The sequence below is a fragment of the Hippoglossus stenolepis genome, chromosome 2, assembly GCF_022539355.2.
Source record: "Hippoglossus stenolepis isolate QCI-W04-F060 chromosome 2, HSTE1.2, whole genome shotgun sequence".
NCBI classification, from domain to species: domain Eukaryota; kingdom Metazoa; phylum Chordata; class Actinopteri; order Pleuronectiformes; family Pleuronectidae; genus Hippoglossus; species Hippoglossus stenolepis.
The window spans coordinates 16,741,887-16,768,616 of record NC_061484.1 but is presented as its reverse complement, the minus strand read 5'-3'; the positions used below and the strand labels follow the sequence as shown (position 1 = coordinate 16,768,616).

The 26,730-nt window shown below is 41.3% G+C and overlaps 2 protein-coding genes across 17 annotated transcripts in view; both read left to right on the top strand.

The window, feature by feature from the left end:
* Nucleotides 1–1,344: 1,344 nt before the first annotated feature.
* Nucleotides 1,345–2,601, top strand: LOC118121600 (interleukin-8). The gene is made up of 4 exons (XM_035177617.1): nucleotides 1,345–1,625; nucleotides 1,743–1,875; nucleotides 1,996–2,082; nucleotides 2,222–2,601. The coding sequence occupies exons 1-4, from the start codon at nucleotides 1,559–1,561 to the stop codon at nucleotides 2,232–2,234; spliced, it is 300 nt and encodes a 99-aa protein (XP_035033508.1). The 5' UTR covers nucleotides 1,345–1,558; the 3' UTR covers nucleotides 2,235–2,601.
* A 2,450-nt stretch (nucleotides 2,602–5,051) lies between these two features.
* Nucleotides 5,052–26,730, top strand: part of camk2d2 (calcium/calmodulin-dependent protein kinase (CaM kinase) II delta 2) — a 39,044-nt gene continuing 17,365 nt past the window's right edge. For all 16 annotated transcript variants that reach the window (XM_035167377.2, XM_035167384.2, XM_035167317.2 and 13 more), the window contains exons 1-3: nucleotides 5,052–5,388; nucleotides 9,066–9,160; nucleotides 25,259–25,318. In XM_035167377.2, the coding sequence (XP_035023268.1) occupies nucleotides 5,327–5,388; nucleotides 9,066–9,160; nucleotides 25,259–25,318 (217 nt within the window). In that variant the 5' untranslated portion in view covers nucleotides 5,052–5,326. The remainder of the gene's footprint in view (nucleotides 5,389–9,065; nucleotides 9,161–25,258; nucleotides 25,319–26,730) is intronic.

Here is a 26,730-nt window from a genome sequence, read left to right as displayed (position 1 = left end):
ACCGAACTCTGGAGATCCTCCGCAGGTTCACTGGAGGACGTGTATGTGTGAACGCAAATGTCCGAGTGAGAACCTCCGGAGTTTCTGCAGACTTTTCCCGCCTGGCTCCCGAGTATTTAAGTCAGCAGAAAGTGGTGATAGGCAAGGACGCCGGGGTCGTTGTGCGGTAAACAAAAACACGTGATCACTGCAGCGGAATTAATAGTTTACATCCTCCCCCTGTCTGATTTGTTGCTGTTGTGAATGTGCCTGAGCAGAAGACCCGCCGCAGCTTTGTAAATAAGGCAAACTGCAGAGAAAGTGGAGATCCTCCGCAAGACATGTCTGAAAACAGCTTTATGGTAACATTTACATTTTACGGATTACAGTTTCAGAGGAAAGCTGCAACCAGCATCACCACAGGCCAAACCACACAGGCAGGTTAAGAGCTGATGCTGCTCTAGTATGAGTAATAATCAGTCCGTGGCAGAATTTAGGAGGGAATATGTGAATTATTCAGCAAAAGACGCAAACAAAGTAAAAAAGAACATATCAAATAGATCAATCTGGCTCTGATTGGCAGACAAGGATGAAATCACAGTATATAGCAATATTTTACCACCAATACCTGCAAGAATGTAGCTAGAGATGTGCTTGTGTGTTGCCTTTTGTGTGAGTGTGTCACCGCCTGTTCTTTCGAGAAATGTTAATTGCAGAGACCTGAGTTTAGGGCAGAGATTATATTAGGTGTTCATTTACTGTAAGTAGATTGTAGGCTTGTTTGGACAGGAGTTCACTCATATCAGACACCAGCTTTCTCTCCGTTTCTTCCTAAATACCTAAAGAATGTTTTACAAGGCCTTCGAAACATGTTTGTGCACATAAGACAGATGTGCGTGTTCTGTACATTCACATCAATCACCTTAATGATGCGGCAATTACGTAGCTCTTGTTGCTGTGACATAAAGGTGTGTGACATTATTGAATTTATACAGCAATACATAGGGTAACAATACATTGTCGAGCGATTCACTCACAGATTGTGACTACTTGTCCCTTATACTTCATGACACCTGTGAATCAGATGCCGGTTGGTCAATCTGTAATTCTTGGTGTCAGTAATGGTGCAATACTCCATTAACAAGCAATGTTAATGGTATTTCTCCCAAGCATGCTTCTCATGTCAGTCACTGTCTTTTTTATTCTTTTTTGTTTTTTTGAAATGATAAATCAGCATTAACATCAAATTACCCGTGAGCTCACATCATGCGGCGTAAATTCCCCCATCAACAATCCCAGCTTGCGCAACCTGCAGAAGGCTGGGAAATGACTCATTTGACCAGAGTCAGCTATATAAGGAGTGCACCTCAGCGCTAGATTCAAACAGCAGAGCAAGGAAGCAGCTGAACTGAAAGCAGAAAAGGAAAAGTAGAGGAGAAAAGAAACTGAACTGAGGCAAAAGCTGGAAAAAAACTCTTAACTTTTCAACTTTTTACTGCACTGCACTCTTCGTTAGAGAGCTTTCTGAAGGACATTTTTTACATTTTAATACTCGAACAGAATTGTACTAAGGGCAAAAATGATGAGCAGCAGAGTCATCGTCGTTGCTGCAATGGTGCTCCTGGCCTCTCTGGCCATCAGTGAAGGTAAGACTATTTTGTTATTCACTAACTTTCTTGCCCTCTTTTTCTCAATGCATGTAGAGGTAGACCAGCAAACACTGTTGCATTTAGTGACCCTATGTGACTCCTTCCTCCTGACAGGGATGAGCCTGAGAAGCCTGGGAGTGGAGCTGCACTGCCGCTGCATCAAGACAGAGAGCAAACGCATCGGCCGCTTCATTGAGAAGGTGGAAATCATCTCTGGCAACTCTCACTGCGAGGAAACTGAGATCATGTAAGACCTTATTTCAAAGCCTTCATTCCTTCTAGATATGATGCGATGATGTTGGTTGTTGTCATTTGCTTTTGGCACGAGTTGACTCATTCTAACTGAATCTCTTGTTTGGTGTTGCAGTGCCACTCTGAAGAATACCGGAGAGGAGGTGTGCCTTGACCCCGAGGCTCGCTGGGTGAAGAAAGTGGTCGACAGGATGATGTCAAAGTGAGTACAGTTTGTTCATGCTGTAAAAGGCCACTATTCTATATCATGATTTTATGATAACATGACAGAAAATGTCAGTCTCCACTTCTGAAATCACTGAGTATAATAATCATCCTTTTCTGTTTCTTTTCCCCTGCAGCAGAAGACGCTGAGCAGATGGCGAGTGATGGGTCATGGGTCGGAGCTGTTTGAAGACAACTGAACACGACCCCAATGTGTTAGTTTGATAGGATGATAAAAGTAAATTATACCAGGGGACTGCTCAATGTCCTGATCGCCTGTTGAAATGGACAGATTTTATCCAACAAGGTTATGTTTGTAACAAACATGCTATTTATTAACAAGCCTGTGCTTGTTTGAAGGGAATAATTTATTATTATTATTGTCTGTAAAAGTGTATTATCATTTTCTGTCTTTCATTTATATATTTTGCTTATTTATTGACATATTTATAAAAGAAATATCAATATGCTTGACTGTTATTGTATTCATTAAATAAAAAGGTTACTTGAAATTGAATGGAATTGCTTTGTTTTTTTCTTAAATTAACTGTAGTATTATTATGCAGCTATTTATGCCACATGTCATCACACGCATTGTCTTTTTCTTTCCATTAATTTTAGATTATTTACAATGGATTATAAATAAATGAAATGCACTGTAAATAAAAAAACAAAGTATATATGAAAGCAAATTGAAAGAAAAACATTCTCCAAGGATTTATTTGATCATTTTAAAATATTATCTAAACTATTACACTGTATTAGAACAAAAATTCTCACATACATTACAATTACTACTGCTTTATAAAACAATTATAACTAATAATCTAATATTCTATCAATAAACCGTCTTCACACGTGAAGAATTTGGACGCTGGATTGTGTCCTGGATGGACGGATTTCCACCTCCTCTGGCCCTCAACCAGACAGGTACATCACTGTCGGCAACATTACAGAGCCACACTACATGAAGCTCCCACGGGGACAAACCATGAATCGATTCTCATACAAATAAATATTGTAAATTATTTTAAGTTGGTTCAGCTTTGAAATGTAAGTGAAGTGAGTTGACAGAACCTAGGTTAAAGAATATTTAAAGAGAGGGGAACCCACAAAAACAAATAGAATCTCATAACTTGGTCGTGAAGAAGAGATATTTCATGTGTGATGCCGCAACAGAGTTATAACGTGAACTTAATCAGAATCAGTGCTGAACATCAGAATATAAACAGTGAACATACTGTGGTATGTTCAGTATGCCTTTGAATGCTGATACGTTCACCTGCTGTTGTATTCACTAAGGTGCATTTGAAATGTGATGCAACTGCGAACAAAGACATATACATAAGAGATATGTCTTTGAACTGAACTTAATAAATTTGGAATCAGGAAAAGTGATTTATTATTTACATCATTATTTAAACCTCAGAAAACGATTCAGTTAACTTGATATTTTAGCTTGAAACAACTCAACACCAACTGTTGCACTCTTTATTTACATTGTCAAGTTTAATGAATTGTAGTTTCATTTGATTAGAAAAACTTAAAGCTGCAGCTGAAGAAACCACTGCATCTCTTAATACAAAGAGAATGTGAGAGGCTGCTCACGTGAACCTTATTAACTTTAAAGTGTTGGTAGAAACTGGACTAGATGTCAAATGTCATGACTTTTTAAATACGTCCCAGATGTCAGTAACTGGTGAAATTTGCCATAATATCAAATCGCTGAAAACACATAGCAACCTTGATATAACCATAACAGCTTTAAGAAGTTTCAACATGACGATGAATGTTGGGAGACAATTTTGTAACTTCCAAATTCCAATAAAAATCTGGTTTGAATGGGACTAAATGATGGCAGGCCAGGAAGAGGCAAATGTTACTCAGCTTTTTCATACAAATTCAAGGCAGCAATACACTACACACAGCAATCCCAGTGCAATTTCCTCAGAAATATAATTTTCTGTTTCAAATTATGAAAGAAATTATGACTTGACTGAATATCTTTTAACTATCAGAGATACAAAAAAAGCGGAGTGTGACCACAGACTAGCTATCGCACAAGGAAGACAGATCATGAGGTCACTGTTCGACACGTGCAGGTTCCGATTTCCTCCTTTTAAATTCAATGAAGTTAGGAACATTTACTTTCATTTCTGTAATTCCAGATTCCAGTGAGCTAAATGACATGTGTTACAGGCACAGCAGGTTTGCATCATTTCTGTTTGCTTCAAACCACAAAAAGAAGGATCTCTGAGGAGTTTCCACTCTAAAATGCATCATCCAATGTTGCTGATCGGGTTTGTTTAGAAACGTGAATAAATTGAGTGAGTTCTCGGAAGTGTGTTAATTCAACTCATGATTCCTATTTAGAAGTCCTGAATGACAACCAAATACCAGCTTGACTTGATTTTACCTTATGGCATACTTACTTCTGCTTCAGCCTTAAATGACCAATAACTAATAATTAATAATTAATTAGCTTTTTTAGCCCCCAGCTCCTGAGCCTTCTTTGTGTGTTTCTGGTAAATGTAATTATTAAATAAACAATATTTTACAACATATACTGTACGTTTACATTATTATTACTTCAGTAATATACTATATAATATAGTAATAATCATAAGTATACAGAATAGCAATATATGGCCAATGCATTGCATGCATAAGCACACATAATTACTATATATATATATATTTTTTTAATTTTTCAAAATACTTTTCTTTTTAGAATATTAACTATACGAAAAGTACATTAAACTGCAAATTATGGTATGGTAGTACTATTGTGCACAATAATAAATATACGATTAATTTGTGGTTATTTTTAACAACAACAACAATAATCATAATAATAATAATGATAATTATTAATACTATTTGTATCGCTATTGTTACCGTCATTATTATTATTATTGGCCATGTTGAGGATGCAGGCAAAGGGGGCGGGACTGTGGGCACAGTGGGGGGTAGGTGCGGTAGTGCGGTGGCTGGTGCGCGCAGAGAGGAAACACTCACAGCGCTGGACGGACTCGCACCAGATACACACGATACACACAAAATGCTGCGTCCACGAGCCCCGTCAGGCTGCTGCATGTGAACAAGAAGAAGAAGTAGAAGAAGAAGAAGAAGAGGGTTGACGATTGTGCGTGTGTGTGTGCGCGTGTGTGTGCGGTGGACACGGTTTGTGAGTGCACCTTGAACCGCTTCGTCTCCTCCTCGTTGCTGGCAACTCCGTCAGGATGGCGTTAACGATCTGCACGAGGTTTACCGATGAATACCAGCTGTTCGAGGAGCTGGGGAAGTAAGGAAGCATGTTTGTTGGGTTTTTCACAATATCATCATCATCCTCATCTGGCATCATCACCATGATCATCATCACCATGATCATCATCATCCCCATCATCCTGTATGAAATGTCAGCCTGTTATGTAATAGGCCGCCTTGGCTTAAGGACGCGGATTCCGGGCTCTGTGAGTGTCTGTGCGGGGTTTGTGCACGCACAGGGGACAGTGTGGCCACGCAGGCTTGGATGCGGGTTGTTTTAAATATCATATGTCACGCAGTCATGTGCAATGACACACGATTTGCTTTAATGCCACATATGAAGCCCTGCTCACGTCTGTGTGGTTACGAAGGAAGATGTCGAGTCGAGCGTGTCGTCACTCGCCTGCATGCGTCCTGTGCAGCCGCCGATGCATTTCTGGCCTTTGGGTGCCACAGGAGAGCGAGGAGCTCCAGGGGGGTGAAATGCATCGGTGTGTGTGTGTGTGTGAAATGGTGAGATTTGGTGGACCCACCTCCTCTCTCTCTCTCTCTCGCTCTCTACAATCCCCACCACCCCTTCCCCAAATCCTCCTCCTCCACCCTGAGTGACAGAAATACACACTCTGTAATGCGACAGCATGTAGGCATCAGTCGGCGATGACACATTCCCAGGCCAATCATCCAGTTGCGGTCAATTAGCAGACACAGGCAGGGAATTCCTCACCCCTGAGAGAGAGAGAGAGAGAGAGAGAGAGAGAGAGAGAGAGAGAGAGAGAGAGAGAGAGAGAGAGAGAGAAAGGTCCACTTATGTGAGTGTGTGCTCATGAAGGTGCATTGTTTCCGATAGTGTGGTTCAAGGTTTATTTTAGGGCTAAGCAATATGGCCAGACATTATATCAAGATAAAAAGGTTCAGTCGATATCAGTAATGATCACGATAAATTCAACACATTATTATTTCTTTGCTCCTGAGTGAAGGTGTTGGTTTTACACTCTTCTTTATGAGCGGAGCATGAACAAACACTTTAAAACATTTTACAAATCTGAGTTCAATCCGTTGTGTGCTATGCCTCCTCACTGTGCGTACACAATGCATAAGAATGATATATTATATATATTGGGTATTGATGGAAATTGATTGATAGTGTTTAATTGCTCCACTCTACAGCTGTCCTGTTATAAACCCTCCCTTCAAGAAGCTTGTGTTCTTTAGTTTGTGTGGAAACTGTTTCATAGAGGTCTTGATTTAGCTTTGTGCTCATTTTAGAGGCTGCAGTTTGTGGTGCTCTTTAAGACAGTGCTGGCACAATGCAATAATATATCGATATGTATTGAACCTCTGTTATATTACTATTTATGAAAATTATATTCAGATAATTATTGATTTATTTGCATATGTATACACTAAATGTGTGTGGTCATGCACGGCCTGACCTGCAGTCTACCCAACACCTCGTGGCAGTCAGTTGCAGTCAGTCCAGTACAGTACTCCCATCAAGCGTTCTAACTGGAGGAATTGATCTCCCATCAACCCCATCTGATGCAAGCACTGTGTTTGAGGGAGAGGAAATCTCCTCCACCGCCCCAGCCCCCCCCGCTTTTATGATCCTATCCTGTGTTCATCTAACACCATCTGTCATTAATAATATCTATATATTTTTGTTCTTATAGTCTTGAAACCTGCTGAAGTTGTGTAATCCATCACAGACAGACAGGTTTCAGTCAGAGTACATCATTGTTGAGAGGTTATGTAGTTTAAAAGCAGTGCGATGAAAATAATTCTTCTTAAATTGTTGCAGCTAAAAAGTAAATGTAATATTTCACAAATATAACACATTCCTAATCCTGATTTTAATATTGTGCTGAAAGTAATTGACTCTCGGTGAAATTAAAGGAAAAAATCCATCAAATTTGTAGAAACATGGTTTGCAAAATATAACTTGTACTGACTGGGTGAAACATGTATAAAAATCTGTTTATAAATAAAAATACAGCCTCTGCGTCATATAAAAAATTAAAAACAAATTGATTACATTTGGTCTCATACCAGTTTGTGAGCTTATGTGACCTTTTGCATTAATATCTTCTATACATACAAATATTTGTATGTATTCATCAGACTGATTAGATTTGTGAGGGACGATGCTGATATTGGAGTGTAAACATTTCGGTTACCAATATATCGGCCAATATATATATATATATATATATATATACCCTTATGACAAAGGAATGTAATTGAGGCTTAATATTTTAGAGTTTAATAATAAACTTCATCGTAGATAACTATAAATAAATAAACATTTTTAATGAAAAATGTCAACATAAATGCACATCTTTTCTGCTTTGTTTATTCTGTTGAATAAAAGTTTTCACAGCAGCACATATACATGCAGATACCCTGTGTTTGTGGATGGCTCATGCTGACTACATGTTTGGAATTGCATGATCAGATGTTCCACTGCAGATGGTTTGTCCGATACCACTGCACCTTGTTCCAGCTTGTCTTTACTACAGAACACAAAATGATGAGTACTTTAACTGTGCTGTTATTTCACAGACACAGTTGACATACGTACCTCCCGGTGCCTTGTTGCCCAACTCTGCAGGATAGTGAAATCCTTATGTAACATGTTATGCTATGATCATTTCCTTCACCAAATCCCCTATAAATTAGAGGTAAGCTTTAGTGGCAAGCTGCTCGCTCCAAAGGATGTTAGATAACATGGTCATGGTACACATCACTATACACTGAGCGGTAGCTGGCGATTACATTGGCACAAGGCTTAAAATATCCAAACAACAAAAATCTCATCTCCACAGTAAAGTCAGTAAAAGAACTGGGTTCACTTTAGGTAATGAGTTTTCTCAGGTGTGTCTGTCACGTGCCTCTGTTTAAGTGCCTCTGAGTGTTTGGGATATCTCTGATGTTGTCGGGAGCCAGGAAGGAATTTGCTGCGGAGAGACGGGAAGAGATTGTACTTGAGAGAAAAAAGACATGCACAGACAGAGGCTGAATAGTGAAGCGGCCCTACATGGCTGCAGAGGTGAGCGGAGCTGAAGAAGCAGAGCCGCTCCACAGCTGCATTTAGAGATGAGAGATGCAGCACTCTGCTCTTCTCCTCCCTTCGAATATAGCTGACCTAGTTTTGTAATCTTCATACATGTGCCTGGAACACCGGAACAACACATGGCTGAGGCAGCAGTGGGCTGGTGCATGGGCGCGTTTTTGTCGGTGTTAGTTGTATCATGTGGCGATGAGGACAATGTGTACCGTTGGTGTCGGTGTGTGAGTGGGTCCGTGTGAGTAGTTGCATTGCGACTGGGTTGACGTGTTTATGTATATTTATGTAAAAATGTGACTGTGAAACCAAATTTGAGCTCATCTACATTTGCAATTAGTCATCTTTGACATGCGAGGACTGAAAACCCTATTTTATGAGGCTGGAAGCTGCTGGGGAAAATATCCATACACACTATATTCTGCAGAGAATGTCAAAGTTATGGTAATTTGACACATGCTCCCATTATTGCAAACTAAAAGAATCTAAAGTATCCAATTCATTTTTCCTAGGCTTACTCGGGACAAGCGTTTTAAAACACCTTGCCTTTGTGAGCCCCTGTTTTGAAACACCTGTCTGATTGCACATTGGATTCACGCCTTATGTTGTCTTGAAAACATTAATACACATCTGTGTGTGTGTGTCGATTTCAGGGGGGCGTTCTCTGTGGTCAGGAGGTGCGTGAAGATCTCCTCTGGACAGGAGTTTGCTGCCAAAATCATCAACACCAAGAAGCTTTCGGCCAGAGGTAGGAAATACACAACGTGTACAAAAACTACACATGTAAACATTTACAGAGACATACGACATGCATACACGCAAACGTACAATACACACACGGACGCACACACCACAAACACTCAGAAGGACACACATGAGGAGGAGAACATGCTCCCAGTGTCACAGTTTTGCGTGGATGAGCTGTGAATATTACTGCCCCTGAAACTGGCTCTGAAACTGTGTGTGTGTGTGTGTGTGTGTGTGTGTGTGTGTGTGTGTGTGTGTGTGTGTGTGTGTGTGTGTGTGTGTGTGTGTGTGTGTGTGTGTGTGTGTGTGTGTGTGTGTCAGACAGGTGCACGGGGCAGAGACTCATCTGGATTTTGCTTGATTAACTTTTCTGTGTTCGCAGTAGAAAAGGTGAAAAGTGTCAAATTAAGACTTTAGCCGTTTGCCTGCTTGCACTTTTTTTGTGCTGTGTAGTACACGTTCCCTTTTTTGTGTAATTCATATCTGTCCTCTGGTTTCGGTGTAAATGTTTGTCACATGCAACCTTGTGCGTGCACGCCCGTGTGCGTGTGCATGTGTTCCGTATTGATTCAGGGCTCTGGCTGGTCTTGTCGTCCCAGGGGCAGAACTCTTGCGAAGCCGACCCAATTCTTTCACATCCGTCACTGTAATTGTAGCCGCTGGCCTGGTTGCTTCAGGCTCCGGACCCCCCCCCTACACACAGACACACACACACACACACACACACACACACACACACACACACACACACACACACACACACATACACACACATGGCTCATGTGCATCTGCAAGCACACATATGACCCAGGAACTGCCAAAAGCGTATTTGTGATTACTAACCAATGGTGCGTTGTGCCTTTGGTGTGCCACCTTCTCTTCAGCCAATGACGTGTTTTGTCAGCACCTGCTTGCCTGTCACAACCAATGACTGCTGTCATGCCACACAAGGAGTCAGGCTGGTGTAGATGTGAGCTGAGTTTACCAACTGAAATTTAATTTGTTAGAATTTATTGGAAGTACCTTCTGCTATTTTACACATGTTGCTCCACTGCCTATGGTTTTATTATGATGGTGCGAATTTCTGATAAATTATAGAACTGCAGTTTCTGTGTATTACCATAGAGCCTCCTTCCTCTTTGCGTTATTTTACTTTTATTCCTCCCCACAAACTTCCTTCCCACCATTCTCTGCTCTGTGCACTTACTCTTCTTCCTCATTTTGCATTTGATTTTTCTCCGTCTTTCATATTTATTGTCTTTTTTTGGTGATTTTTTTGCCTCCCCATTTATCCTTGCCCTCTGTCCTCCATCGCTCTTTCTTATCGCTCCCTTTTCTTTTCTCCTCTCATGCTCCACGTCCTTTCTTTTCACTTTCTTTCGTCCCCCACCATTCCTTTGCCCGCTCCCTCCTTCTGTCAATCTTCCCACCCATGATGACCCTGGCGCTTGCTGAGTGCAGTGTTAGTAATAGATACCTCGGCAGCCAGATCAGTGTCTCACCATTTGAATGCTGGAATAGGTTTTCCAAAAATACTGCAAAGGGTTATCTCCCGTCAAATGCATGTGGGTCTGCACACACACAAACACACCCACATGCATACGCACAAATGCGAGTACACATTTGTGACTTTAGAGGATGTAATATACACATCATACATTTACTGTAGTAAATTCCTGGAGCTGAACTCCAATCCGTACCCTAAAGCCTTAAAACACTTTCTCTCACAATCTCTCTCTCTCTCCCTCTCTCTCTCTCTCCCTCTCCCTTGCTCTATTGCCTGTGTGTGTGTGTGTGTGTGTTCGTGTGTGTAGAGGTTTACACACCGGGCGTGCTGTCGTGTCAGATATGGTCTTACCCTCTTTCTACGATAAGCCCTAGAATTGCAACTCTGATTCCCTTCTCTCTGGCAGGATCATGACCCCCCCTCTCTCCAACACTGTGCACGTATACTTGCAAGTTCATGTGTGTCAGAGTATATATAATTGAAAGGGGTTTAGAGTAGGATTGGTGGTTGCAATGCTGGCAGATCAAGCAAGGCACTGTGTGTGTGCCTGGTTTATGCATGCACACATGTGTGCCCTTAGCCTATAGGACCAGTCACACAGTCTTGCAATCTGCAATCCTGATTATGCAGCATTTCATTAAGAGCAGCAGATGAGTCAGTGAACGAGAGGAAGCAGTGGGGAGAGGGGGGAAGAAAAGGAGAGGAAGCAAAGGGAGAGAGAGATAATCAGAGACAGAAAGAGGGAACGGGAAGTCAACACTAGTGTTGACTTCCCGTGTGTGTGTGTGTGTGTGTGTGTGTGTGTGTGTGTGTGTGTGTGTGTGTGTGTGTGTGCGTGCGTGTGTGTGTGTGTGCACACTGTATCCCTCACAGCAGTTGAATATTTGTCCTCTCCTTTCATGCATGCTTCAGTGTCCTGTCACTATAACTCTGTCTGCTATCTTTTGTCACTTTGCATTTTCATGTGATGTGTGGGTGTGTGTGTTTGCTTGTGTCTGTCTTCCCTCATCTGTTTGTGTGTCTGTGTGTTTGTGTGTGTGCATGTGCTAGTGTGTTTGCCTACCCTCATCTGTTTGTGTGTGCATTTGTGCACGAGTGTCCTTGTTTATGTGTGTCTGTGTATGTGCTTGTGTGTTTGTCCTCCCTCAACTGTTGTGGATGTGACCAGGATGCTGTGCACGAGTGTCCTTGTATGTGTATTTGTACATGTGTGTCCATGTGTGTGTGTGTGTGTGTGTGTGTGTGTGTGTGTGTGTGTGTGTGTGTGTGTGTGTGTGTTGTACCAGCCTCGTTGCCTGTCGATGTGACCCTCTCAGCTTGTCTTTATAGTTGGGCAGATTTGCAGTGTTGAAACCATTACAACAAAGATGATTTTGAAAAAAAGACATCTGCTCATCTCGCTGTGTGGCTGTTGCATTGTGGGAGTGTCATAGTGTGAATAAATATGGCTGCATTTACATGTAGGAAGGAATCAAAACAGAGACTTGTTGAAATCTAATTTTATACAGGACTAATGATGCTTGTCATCCTTTCTCCCAGTTAAAAAAAAAAATACAGGCTCTTATTTTTTGTATTTTGTGTAGAGACGGCCTTAATATTGTTCCTGGTTTGATATCATTCCAGTTCACTGAGTCGTAACTGACCCTCCTCTGGAGTGGACAGTTTCAGCGGTAATTGGGGTTTGCCATTGTTATTTTTGTAATGTGGAGGTGTCATGGTAACAGAGATGATAGCTGTTGCGGGGATGTAAGCCAGTCCGCCTCAGTGTTATACAATACACACATCCTATATATATATATATATATCTCATGCTCCTTCTGTGGCGTATTCTCTCATTAGTTAAGATAATTATTATTCTGTCCTTCCCCGTCTTATCGTTTTCGTTCCTGTGTTTGTGTCACCGTGGCTCTTTTCCGCCTCACTTTGAAGTGAGAGGACGGAGGGAGAGAAAAAGAAAGGGAGAGAGACAGAGAAACGAGAGGAAAGGAGAGGAGGGGGGGGGGATCAGCGGGAAGAAGGGGGATCACATGACTCACTGGGTGCTTGAAGGCTAAAAATAAATGTTGGTCATTCTCTCACTGTGGGTGTCTCTATCTGTCTCCCAATCTCAAACACACACACACACACACACACACACACACACACACACACACACACACACACACAGTATTGATAATCATTTTGAAAGAAGCTCGGTTCTTGGTTTCAGTCGATGCTCCCCTGTCCGACCAGCCAGTAAATAACACATGAGACAGAGCCCGTATCATTAGCAATGTTTTTTATGTGCTTATATTATATATTTGTGTATGTGTGTGTAATTTAGATATTTCAGTACAGTGCGGTACTTTTTGACGTCGCTCACTTTCCGATGTGTGAACGTTGCTGCAGTCATCAGAGAAAACGCTCGGCTCTTAAAACCGTGTTAATGATGTAAACTGTAATCAAAATCGCAGCTTGTGTATTTCTACAATGTCAGGATTTCAATATAAAACTGATTGATTGTTGAGTCCGGAAAGAAACCTCCCGTCTGACTAACAAGGGCAATGGACTCTACGGAAAGCAAGGGCATTCTTAATTACAGACTCGTGCCTCTGCCTCTGTCCTCTCCCACCTCGTTCCCTCTCACTTCTGTCCACTCTGTCTGTTGCACTTCCTTATCAACCTTGTTTTTCTGTTTGATTTACTCTTTCCGTCTATAGCCCCTCTGTCCTCCCTCCTCTTCCTCCTCACTTCTCCTCTGGCTAAAACCAGTTTTAGTTTGATTAGAGTTTCATAATGGAAATGCCAGGTCTGATCTCCCTGAAGTGTTTACAATTAACACCATTACATTCCAGGAATGAAACACTTACCGGTTTCACCGTCGTAAAATACTTGATGGTTAGTTTCCCCATTTCAATCTTTTAATTACCATGATTTGGTTGATACGGTAACAGCATGAGAGAGGCCTGTCGCTTTTCCTAAAAGTCAAGTTTGAACGAATTTGACATTGACGCAATTTGTCGGAATATATTTGAAGACGCTACCTCACACAAGTTAGATGAGGATGCAAACTTGACGTTGCTCCGCTTGTCTGCGGTGCCTCCTCCTCCTCTGCCTCACTTCCTTAGAAATCTCACAGCTGAGCCCACAGATCGCATGGTTCAAAGTCGACAAACAGCCTCACCTGTGTTCGTTACTTTCACGTCTACGTTGTTGAACCAAAATTACTTCCTCAAGCTGCTTCTCAAATGGTATCGCGATTGTCTGCTCAGGACGGCTTTGCTTTCTTGCGTCCTCCATTTCCGTAGCAAAACAACATTATTGGCTTACGTTACAGATGGGTCAAGAGGTCAAGCTGAGAGTGAACAACCCTCTGCTGGATCCGGAGAAACTACTTCAAACGGTCCGATGCGCTTCTAGACTATATATTTTGAAATCGAGCAGGTCATTACAGTTTAAAAATGATCTTTCCACCCATGTTCGCATGGATGTTTGAATTTCGAACCAAACGTGGCAGCCCTAGAATGAGCTGCTAGTGCTCTGTCTGTATAGCAACTCCGAGCATCCACTGACGCACAAAATGCAAATATTTTGTCTGATAATGGTGATAATTCTGGTCACCATGATCACGATGCAAACTTTTCACACTATTGCATTCTCTATCAAACTTGTTCAACATGACATGGCATCAGCCGTGAAACACAAGTGATAGAAAACATGTTGATAGACAGAGGCCACAGATAACACGACCACCAGAAATGAATAATAAGAAAAAGATATAAAGACAAATGTGTGTGTGTGTGTTGTATTATTTTTTCCAGCACTACCAAATCAATACAAGCACTTAGAGTCCGTCAAAATCCACGCCAGACACGATAGTAATGTGTCTTGCATTTCCGTCTCAATGAACATTAAGCAGATGGAGATGGATGGATGCTTCTAACACTGACGACAAAAACATTTTCCATTTCTATAACCATCAAGTGGAAATATCAGGTTTGGTTTTAACAACTAATTCACAAGTTCCTCATCTAATTTTGATCCGATGCTCTAAAATCTTGCAGAAGAGAATCAGTAGCAGAAGAGGTTTTTCTTTTCTGACAAAGTGAGCTGCAGTGTCGATGTGGAATCCAGTGTAGCTGCAGCACCCTGCTCTTATTGCATCAACTCTTTCTCCACCTTCATGTGAAAAGGAAGAAGGATGTAAAGTTCAGGCACATTCAGGAAAAAAATGCAGGTACATTTTGTGGAATAGATGAAGACATCATGGTGTTTTCCTTAAAGTATGAAGAGCAACAGTGGTGTGCTTCCACGTGTTTGCTCAGAATTGCTGTTTACATACTTTAATGTGCATATAGGTAGTTATATTAATAAATGTGTGTGCTACATTATTAGTGATCTACCTTCTTTTAATATTTTTATATTCATTCACTTGGGGAATTTCCTTGTTGTTCTCGGCTGGACCGACCATCAAGGACGTGTTTGTCCTAGAACAACTTTACTTATTAACTCAGTTAAGTAAAAAAGCAACAAATCAAGTGTCCTTTTGGACAAACTTATCTACTTAGATAAGTGCATAGACCACAGAAGAGAGTCATCAGTAGTTCCCCACAAATGCAAGGTTGGGCTTTCCCTATGTTAGCACACTTCTGTGCTGACGTCGACGTGGAGGACATTGTAAATAAGAGCAAACCATTGTTTTTAGTTTGTCATTGTGGTTATAAAAAACAGGATTAAGTCGCTATTTCATAGGAAAAAAGTGAAAGAGCACATGCATTAAATGCTGTATATACAAACAGAGAGAGTAGGAAACAGGGATGTAACTGAATTGAAACTGCTCTCACAGCATTTCCAGCTACTTCCTAAATTAATCACAGTCCAGTCATATATATGTTTAAATAACAGACCTCATATTCCAGGAGTCGACACCACATACTGTGTTGTAAATGTTACCTCAGCAGCGTCACCATTCTTTGCAAAGAATCCACTGCACTTAAGGTTTCATTGTTGCATTTAAATCTATAGCTTTTTGTGTCATATATGTGGATGTATAACACAATATGAAGATATACGACACAGGTCTCTCAGATTAGACCACTTTTACACATTAGTCGAATGTGTGTGTCTGCATTACGCCAGATAAGATGAACGCAGGCATTACAGCGTGTTATGACACTCCCAGCATTACTGAGGGCATTTTATCTCCAGCCACCTTTTGTTTCTCCTTCGAGGAGAAAGCCGGGGAGTTATCAGTCTCATAACTCTTCCTCAGTTGGGAACCAGCGGAGGGTGACGGTGTCTCGGCGTCCAGGATGGTTTCATTAGACCCTCGGGTTCTGCGGGGGGTGGGAGGGAAACGTATGGAGGAGCACTACTTAGCCGCTTGCCTCAGAGGATGTTACATTCAACCCACTACATCTTTTTTAATTAAAACTCCTAATTAAATCGAGGCAGAGCAATTCCAGCGCCCTGTTGCGATGTGTGGTGGGTGAATTTGTGTATTAAGGTTAAGGCTTCAACCGAGGTTTATTGTCGCCATTGATTGAATCATTGATTTCTTTAAACGGATTAATCGAATTATCACGAGTTCCCTAAGGGTGTTTTCAAACGACATTCATCTCATCTCACCAACATCCAAAGCTTTTACCTTTACAATGATGTAAAGAAAAGGATATTTGAGAAGCTGCAATGAACAAAACTTTATTTTTACATTATGCATTTTCAATTTAACACACTTCCAAAAGTGTTTTTGGGTGCTTCCCTGATGACTCTCAGTATATTTGCTGTTGAAAAGACAACGTTCAGATTTTTATACTTGGTATTGTAACTGCTCACACATTTTGCTTTGGTTGAGTCGAGGCTGCAGTATTCAGCTTTACTGACTTTTTAGTTTTTTTGCACACAATATTTGCACTGATAAAAACACCTGATAAGGCAACAAGAATCGACGAGACACACAATACATTTTTAACAGTTAAAATGATTTTACTCTCCTGGTACATGTCTTTCCTGCAGTAACAAATGTCCCTGCTCACATCAAGCTAAATAAAGGCTGAATAAAGTCATTTATGTATCATATAGGTCACATCACTCACCAGTTAATTAAGCTTCCATTTAACCACAAGAGTCGATGGAAGAAGACATTTGGTGCAGGTCTACATGTCGCACCTGGAAATAGTCACTAACACAACATCTATTACGTCCAGAATCAGGCGAGGACCGAAATGCCAGTTTTGTTTTGTGGGTCTGATTTATGAAAGAGGACAGAAATAGCTGGATAAAGCGAAGAGGATACAAATCAGGTGAGGTTTCATGTCCTCTATGACTCTTTGACTTTGATTACCTTTGTCTCCTTCAGCGGTTTGTTGTGTCTCTATTTCTGTCCCTGTCTCTTCCTTGTTTGTCTCGATAGCCATCTACGTAGGTTTGTGTCTTCTCTGTCTGTCCCCTGAATCTGTCATCAAACTACAAAACGGCCCCGACAGACACACACACACACACACACTCAGACACACAGGGCACTACACTCTGCTGCAGTGCGGTTGCAGACGTGACACATCGGAAACTAAAAGAGAGACGTGCAACAATAGAGAGAGACAGAGAAAGGGGTAATAGAGTTGGGGGGGTTGTTGGGGGTCGCCTTTAGAAATTGTGGACAATTTGCCAGCAACTTTTCAAAACCTCACTCTGAAGTGTAAGGGAAGTGACCGACAGCAGCAACGACAAATCCACTCTAGATATGACCGTATGGAACATAAGGGGATTGAAGCAGGAAAGACACATGACTCATGTTGTGTAGAATCTACAGATTGGTGAGTGTGTTTCCAGTGAAGCTTATTAACTCCCTCGGGACTTATTTTGCAACTCAGTAGTGCTCATACTTCCGCCAAGGCCCAACAGACCCCTTTAATTCAATCAAGCCTTGTAGCTAATACCACAGTAAGTCTCTCAGCTACACACTGGTGGTATTTACAAGTTTCTCACCACATTTGTTAGCATACCCTGGCTAAAAAAAGCCCACACCCCTATGAAACCACATTTAAATCAACTAGATCTAAAAATTTATTTTGATAAGCACAAAATTGCACACATTCATCGATACCAACCCCAACTAGAAGAGTGCATAAAAATATATTTAAGTTCACTAGATACGGATTTACATCTGGATCTGCACCAAATTGCACACGATCTCAAATATCTGTCGCTGAAATATGCCCAATTCTTAAAAATCAAGATCCATTCATTATTTTATTCATCATTTAAGGAAAATGTTGAAAAGATTCTATCTTACGATAATAAAGTTGCACAGAAATGTAATGTGTCCTTCCCTGACCCATGACGTATCATTCCACCAAATTCCGTGGTAATCCGTCTGTTTTGCGTAATCTTGCTAACAAACAAGCAATCGCAGATGAAGACATGACCTCCTTGGTAGAGTTAATCACTTCTCTGTAGGTCTGCATTGTTCTCTCTTTAGTCGTAATTTTCATAATTACAATTGTATCATTAAATTCTGACTTGGGCAAAACCAAAAAGAAAAAACCTGACATCATATCCTCTGGTCAGCAGCTTTTATTTTTAACCTGAGAAGTGACTGAGAAAACAAGTCACTCACACCTCCCAACTTCAGGGTTTTTATTGTGACATGGAGTTGAATGACTCTTAACTCTAGATAATGTCTGAAGAATAGAAGGAATTTTTTTCATTTGAGTAACATATGACTGCTCTGACCATATGTCAGGCTGGTTGACTCACTAACAAAGATGTACCGTCCTAAATATGGAGCGAAGTGTGAAATCCTAATCCGGGCAGCACAGAGGTACATGCTTGGAATGCTGACGCCAAGAAATAGATTGTTCTAGACAAGATGGTTTATGACGTGACAAATGCAAGAGGTCAGTTTCCTGCAGACGGCAAAGCAGCTGGCAGAGACACAAGTCTCCTCGCTCCACGCTGTTAATGCCACATTTAAGTCGACTGAAATGAGTGTTCAACTTTTCATTATGTGTCTTGCATCTTTAATAAAGCGACATATCATCTCTACAGAGACTTTTAAGAAAGATTTGCGATTGAACAAACTCGACCATAAAAGATTCTAAGATTTACTGTCACCAAAAATAAACTGAAACTTTGGTGAAAAAAAACCAAAACCTTTATAACAGGAAGCCATTTGATATATTGTAAATCACGTAACTGTCGTTTCTTTATGACTTACATAAACTTACATACAGACAGATCTTGAGAACAACAGTTTATCATGACATGAAGGTCCAGGCTGTCCTGAACGATAACAGCTGGGGTAGCTCCACATTTGTTGGACAATTACAGTTAGTGCACACACACAATTAGAAATAAAGACTTTAATCAGCCAGTCACAAATCATTGTTGTGAGTCTGAGAGTTTTTGAGAATCGGGCTGATTTCAATGCTGACTGCAACAGAAGTTTGTTTAGGGAAAGTGTCAAAATGTGATTTTCTTGTCCATTAAAAACTGAATATGCTCTGTAAGATAATTTTTAGACAATCACAACTTCCCTCACGGAGTTTGTAAAAAAATAATACACAACATACAACAATACACCACAACATGAAATATAGAAGTTCCTGTGACAAGGTCCGATGCCACCGGGGTCTCCCAAACACAGCCAGAGACGAAACTGGTGCTTTTCAGCATTCTTTATTAAATCCAAAATAAACTCACAATAGAGAACTTAAAGTGCCGGCCCTCTCTGCTGGCGTCCAGCTTCTCAGCTCAGTCTCCCTCTCGTGTGTGTGTGTGTGTGTGTGTGTGTGTGTGTGTGTGTGTGTGTGTGTGTGTGTGTGTGTGTGTGTGTGTGTGTGTGTGTGTGTGTGTGTGTGTGTGTGTGTGTGTGTGTGTGTGTGTGTGTGTGTGTGTGTGTGTGTGTGTGTGTGTGTGTGTGTGTGTGTCTCTGGCAGCGGCTGCCGTTTGAATCCAGGCAGAGTTGTTTGGCCAACTAGTCTCAGTTGTGCCAATCCCCTCTCCCTGGTTCACCTGGAGGTTCTCGCTGAGCCACCTCCACAGTTCTGATATCAGCATTCGCTTTGTCCCATCATGAAGCATTCAGGAATTTCCGTCTACCCCTTCCTGTTCAGGGGGGTCCTGAATACACTACGGTGGGAGGGGTGTTTGAAGAGCTGGATGGCCTCTACCCCTACATCACATAGAGAAATGGGCAAACACTACCCCTTCACGTGGTAGAGCTTAGGAGTGAATTGGGACAGGGCCTTTTACTCATTTCAGCACCAACCCATTAGCAATTATTAATGATCTAATTAATTAATAATTATGAATATGTTTAATTCAGACGGACATTTAGTTTGGCTTTGGTATTTGTTGTCGTGCTGTATATTTTACCTTTTAGGATTATACACGAGCATCATGACACTCCTCCCTCTCCTACTCATCCTAATGTATGTCCACTGTGTGTGTGCATTAAGGAATAAATGGTTTGATGTTCCAGAAGAGATGTGTTTAAATTCCATGTCTTTTTATTTGTAACGTGTCCATGCTCCTTCAGGATTAGTTACTGGTGCTTTCCTGTGGAGTTTGATTGTTGAGTGCGAACTCTCGGATGTCGGCCATTTGCATGCAGGGCTGGTTCCACTGCAGAGGAGAGGAGAGGCCTGACACTCTGATTGGTGCAGGAGTTGCTAGACAACAGATGTCCAGTCGGCTGGACTACCTGTGGAGGAGGAGGAGGAGAGAGAGTGAAAGAAAAGTGGAGGTGGAAAATGATGGAGAGATGGAGTGAGGCAATCTTATGTCAGACATTTAGTGTACAGTTAGATACAGTAGAGGAAAATACAGCCCACCTAACATGACCCGCCTCTGCATACCCCTAAAGCCGTGTGTGCAATGTGAATTAACTATTTTCTTATGATGCACTTACACTATTATATCTTTCTAATACAGGCCTAAAATAGCTCAAGACTCAGTGTACTGTTTTATTGCTCTAACAAATATTCTGCGACAGAGAAAGAAGCTTATTTAAAAAGGCAGAATGTTAAATTTCCTTTTTGAGCATTAACCAGACTTCATGTACTTTAATATAGCATCATTATCTTCATTCTCACAATGGCCTGTTAAATGGGATGAAAGTGAATTTGCAACATAAAATGGTAGAGAATGATTTTTCATGATACAGGAGTGATTTGTAAAGTCTGTGTAAACCAAAGAGTCCACAAACAGAACCAAAACCACAAAATCCAAAATACTCTTCATCAAAAGAGGCAAAGTCCAGAGTCATGACAGTGTAAGGTGAAGTTATTACTGCGGACAATGCTTTATTTTTCATGTTGAGGTTAGAATTTCCTTCGATGTCAGTTAACAGCCCTTGAATAAGACCACGTAGACTCCTCCTCGTGGACCACACCTGCTGCTATGTGCATGTTAACAACCTAAAAAGCTCAGTGTTTCCCTTTAGTTCAGATTTTTTTTGTTAAAGAGCTCGGACTTTCGAAATCTGAAATCGGGTATGAAACACTGCATCCAAAAGAGAACATCTACATAGGATAGTAGATGTGTTTCCTGCTGTATGAATTCACATGATGACTGCAGTGCTCTGCTCAGACTCAAGCCTGCACGCTTTGATAGTTGAACTTCAACACAGCTTTGCTTTCTAGCAATTAGTCTGCTGTTTGCTGCCATGATGAATTATGAAGCGGAGCTATTATATAAGCCTGTGAGGATTTAAATGAACACAGGGCATGAGATTGTTTACAATAACAAAAGATTGTGGCTTATTTTTCATATATCTATAAGAGATTACATGTTATTATTATGCATATCTTTGTTTGTATAAAATATTATGTATAATTTGAAAACATTACTACAGATAAATATAAAATGAATAGAAATGTCCCATCTACACACACATCCACACCACTGCAGTGCCACTACATTCAATTGAGTTCAATTGAATTTTATCTGTATAGCAGCCTCAAAATATTATAGAGTAGCCCGACAGGTCCCACAATGAACAAGCACTTGTCGACAGAAGAGAGAGAAAAAGGGGTGGGGATGAGAGGAGAAAAACTAGGTGAGAGAAGAGGTTGGTGGAAAAGGAGGAGAGCGAAGAGAGAGAAGGTGCAAGGGCAAGACGGAGGGAGAGAGAAGAGAGAGAGAGAGAGAGAGAGAGAGAGAGAGAGAGAGAGGGACTAGGAAGGTGCGTTTCTGTCATGCAACCTGCAACTTGATGCTGTTAGGCCAAAACCAATATTCATGTGTAAAAACTGAAATCTCTTAAGTGACATAACAAAATGAGGTCCCAGATTAAAAATGAAATATAGGGTTTGTGTGTTAGACAGAGAGAATGAGAGGGAGATATGGAGAGAAGAGTGACCTTGCTCGGAGGATCCTGCTCATCATGAAATACTGGCTGAGCTGCTGTCGTTGCTCTGTCGGGATGCCTCTCTGAATCTCTGCCTCTCTGCCTCTCTGCCTCTCTGCTGTGCTCTTCTCTAAAGCTGGCAGTACACCTCAAGCAAAATCAAATTTGGCGTATTGTCACAGGCAATATGGCGGACTTGCGACCACACAAAAGAGCGGCAGCGGGGCTGTGTGCAAGTCTTGTGTCGGAAATGTCCTCTCCATCACCTCTGCTGTTAGTTTATAGCGCCACGTGATTCTGCCCTTGGCCTCTGGGTGCATGTTTTCAGTCTATCTGATGTTTGTTTACTCCTTTGTCACTACATCTTAATTTTACAAAATGGACAACTACAGCAACTAGGGGCCTTTAAATCAAAACAATTACAAAGGACCTAATTTTGATGATGTAATGAAGCAGAGTGGGATCATGGGAGTTGTTGTCTTTGACATAATTTTTTGTCCAATAATCTTCTCAGGTCACTTGGTTCCTCTGTGAGTTTGCTCTTTACTAAGAGAGCTTTGATGACAGAACGTGCAGCAAATGGTCATAAATAATCATGATCCATAACAAGTGACCGATACAAAATGTGGAAGGAAAAAACAACCGACTGGCTACTGGCTAACAGTATTTTTTCCCTTCGTCATATGTTTGCCCTGGAAGCAGAGACAGACGAAGCTATAAGTAAAGCTGATATGATGCAATTGAAGGAACCAAATGCAGAAACCAAAAATATGATTATTTTATGTTTTAATAAATAAATGATTATTTTTTAACTTCATTATACATTGTTGATTTGTTGGCTTTTTTAATGTCATACATGGACGGAGGGATGGGAAAGATTTTCGATGAAGGTGATTTAATCAAACCCACAGGCACAGACCCACTTCTTTGTCCGTGGTGTGGGGGAATGAAAACGACTTCTCCTCTTCAGCTTTTGTGCTCGTAGCTAAAGGGAGGTTTTAAATAAAATTCTTCCCAATGTATTTTTAGCTTTAACTGTCGTGTAGCAATGGCTCCTGCTGTAGTTTGTTTCACTGTTGGGATTTTATTCTGGCTTCATCTCCTTCACTGCGACTGATAAAACTCCACCTCTGCTGGTGTGTGCACGTACAGACCTTTAGTTTGCAACACACACACACGCGCGCACGCACACACACACACACACATTTTTTACAGAGCGTTGGAGAGCACGCCAAGTTCTATTTCGTTCAAAGTACACTGGAGCTCTAAGTTTGTCTGTGCGTCAGCTTGTCACTTTGTATAGATGCGCTACACCAACACAAACAAACAGATACCTGAACCTATAATGGGAACAAGCTGCCTGGCGTTCTTTGCTGGTCTTGCCTGTGAGCTGCACAGTCCACGGTTTCCATAGCATCAAGAGGAGCAGAGGAAGGAGGCAAGGATGAGAGTAAAAAATAGGTGTCCTATTTTATCAGGGAAAAAAAAAGTCGAACCCGCTGCTCTTGTTTCTCTCCCTCGCCTTCTCTCTCGCTCTGCCTCTCTCTCGCTTTCTATATGTCCAGAGGAAAAGCTGAAATGGGTCGACACCGGATCGCATCGCTCAATATAACGACAACTGCTGGGACTCAAGTTGTTCTGAATCGGAGTCACTGGACCTAGTAGTGATGGGAGATTTGAACGTTACCTCTTGTTCACGAAGTCAGATCAGATCAGTCTGGACTCACAGATGAGAAATGTCTGATGATTTCTGAGCCGTCATGTGACCAGACCCAGTGTGGTTACACTGCAGGAGGCCAGTTGAGTTGAGTTTGTGAAATTCATAGACTGTATATAGAGATGGACGACATGATGGATCCCCGAAAGTGACACCCAAGCATATTGATCGCCCTCTGGTGGCTGGCTGCAGTATGGGTCATAAACTCTGCTTCCTCATTGTTAGCGGATGGGACATGGACCAAACAAAAAAGTCAATGTCAGTCAAATACATTTTACTCAAAGATATGTTTTGTCATTTTAGGTAGTTCTCATCACACTGATGTTTGTTCAAGTGTTAATTCTTTCTCAAAGCTTGCTTTTAGTAATTTAATGCTATACAAACATCATGATTGACAATAATAACTCACGATTGGTCAAACAAGCATATGTATGGGTGGGACCTCAATCCCATGGCTCCATCACCCGACCGCTTCTGTGCAGAGTGTGATTGGTGCAAGACGGCAGAGTAGAAGGAGGAAGTGAAGACATGTTATCTATCTTTAGATACTGTCTATGATGAAATATTGGGAAATTACTAAAAAGTTTCAAAACAAAGTTTTTGATTTAACCCTTTAGGGGTTAGTCAAATGTATACATGACTGGAATCCAGCTCAGTGCACTGAACATCAAGTTGATTATTAACTTCGGCAAGAAGGAGATATTTTCGTCTGTGTTTGTTAGTTAGCGGAACTACGCAAAAACTACTTAACCGATATGCACCGACATCTTTTGGAGGGATGGGGCATGACGCAAGGAAGAACTCAGTCAAACTTGTGAGGTTCTGTTGGCCATTCTAGTTTTATATATGATTTTGCATAACTTTTCCACATGATGTTGTATGATAATATATAATATCAATAAATACAAATATTTTCATTAGTTTGAGTGATTGATTTCAACCTGATTGCCAAGCTCAGGTTTTTGATGTATATTTTCAAATAAGGGTTAATTCAAGAAAAAAGGTCTTGATAATTACATTTAATTAGGGTTAAACATTTCATAGATGTGTGAAATTGTATGTAGTTTACTTCCTTGTGTATTTATATCCTTCTCACTGTAGCAAAGGGAACCTGTGAGCAGATTGCAGGAGCTTATATTGAGTCTGACAGTGGAGGTCAATATGAGCCCACTGTGGCTGCTCACTGTGTTTGATGTTCACCGTTGTCTGTCTGTTTGTGGCACACAACCAAGCACATATCAGGTCAAATTATTCCTGTCAAGCATTTCAGCTCCGATAAGGAAAAGACAGGGCTGACACGAAGCCAACACACACACACACAACACAACACACACACATACACACATACACACACACAGCAGTGTGAATGTCAGGTACAGAAACACACACTGACGCTGACAACCGTGCACCGTCTCCTCCGCTGAGTCAAAAACTAACTTGCAGCAAACTTCATGTTAGATGATCCAGGGAGCCAATCATAGAAGGGAATAATGAAAAGTAAAGAAAATAACCTCACTCATTCTGTGTCTCCTGTGTTTTTTTTAAGATCATCAAAAGCTGGAGAGGGAGGCGAGGATTTGTCGTCTACTGAAGCACACCAACATCGGTGAGCTGCGAGTCCTCGAGCTCAGAACACACTCACACACACGAGAACACAGATACAAATGAAAACAACAGTTTGTTCAGGTCTCTGGTGATTCCTGCTGTGGCCATTCATCTTCCAGATACAGTTACGAGAGAGCAAGTGTGTGTTTGTGTGTGAGCGGGTATCTAATGATGATGTATCTGTGCGCTCTCCCCGCTGCGTCATCAGAAACTCAGGAGCCTCACACACACTCTCTCTCTCTTAACCACTGACCCTTCACACTCTTTCCTCCTCTTTGATAGAACCTGTCCCTCCTCTTTTGTTCTGTGCACACTCGTCTGCTTTAATCCTCCTATCTTCACTGTTATTAAAACTGATCTGACAGCTCCGCAATTCCACTCAATGTCAAACCACCTCTGCTCTTATAACGTTTAAGAACAGAGATGACTGATCATTTTGATTCCAGACCTCTGTAATCTTAAATATGAAACATATATGTATATAAGTCAGTTTGTGATATGAGGGGCACTACAGATACATTCTTCTTTAGCATCAGGAGCCAAATGCTCAGGGCTTCGAGTGTATCACTGACTTCACAATGTCAATACAACAGCTGTGTCTCAATTCAGAAGCTGCATCCTACGAAGGCTGCATGAAGACGATTGCACCACAGCGGCGCGACGCGACTGTTCCATTTCGAAGGCTCCTTCAAATTCGGCCAAGAAATGCATTGTTCCAACCCCACCGGGTGGATCCTTCCCGGCCTAACATATCCCATGATTCATTGTGCTTTAGTGACAAACCGTTTTTCAAAAGACATAATGGCGGCGGCGAGCTAGGAGACGCCCAGTGCTTAGCTAATGGTACACATGTAAAAAAAACCTAGAGAGAATAAAACCCTCTTGTCCTGTCTTACTTCAGCTCTGTTGCTAGGCAGCAGCAGTAAGGGCTGGATGAGCTGGTGACGCTGATGGGGAAAGCCTTTGTAGACCTGACCATCTCATTTCGGTTCGGCCTTCGTGGTTTACGCGGCCCAATGAAGGAGGCGACCATGTCCACTGTGACGCCGAAGGATGCAGCCCCTGAATTCAGACACAGCCCAACATCCCGTGTTAACACCTCAGATCACAGACTGTATATAAAGATGAACGACATGACAGTGAAGTAAAGCTAAATCATCCTGATCACCCCCTGGTGGCTGGCAGCAGTGTAGGTAATAAACCCTGCCTCATCCATGTTAGTGGATGGGACATGGACCAAACTTAAAAGTCAAAGTACATGTTAAATAATTTAAAAAAGATGGATTCTATCTTTTTTAGGTAGTTCTTATCACACTGATGTTTGTTTAAGTGTTAGTCTCAATTTATTTTATTGATGATATAAACATTAAAGATTTAAACATTAAGAAAAAAACCATAACTCACTGTCTTTTA

Excerpts from the sequence above, each read along its gene's own strand:
- LOC118121600 (XM_035177617.1), top strand. The coding sequence starts at position 1,559 with ATGATGAGCAGCAGAGTCATCGTCGTTGCTGCAATGGTGCTCCTGGCC. Across the intron at positions 1,626-1,742 it reads CTCTCTGGCCATCAGTGAAG|GGATGAGCCTGAGAAGCCTG; the intron begins GTAAGACTATTT and ends TCCTCCTGACAG. Across the intron at positions 1,876-1,995 it reads TGCGAGGAAACTGAGATCAT|TGCCACTCTGAAGAATACCG; the intron begins GTAAGACCTTAT and ends TTGGTGTTGCAG.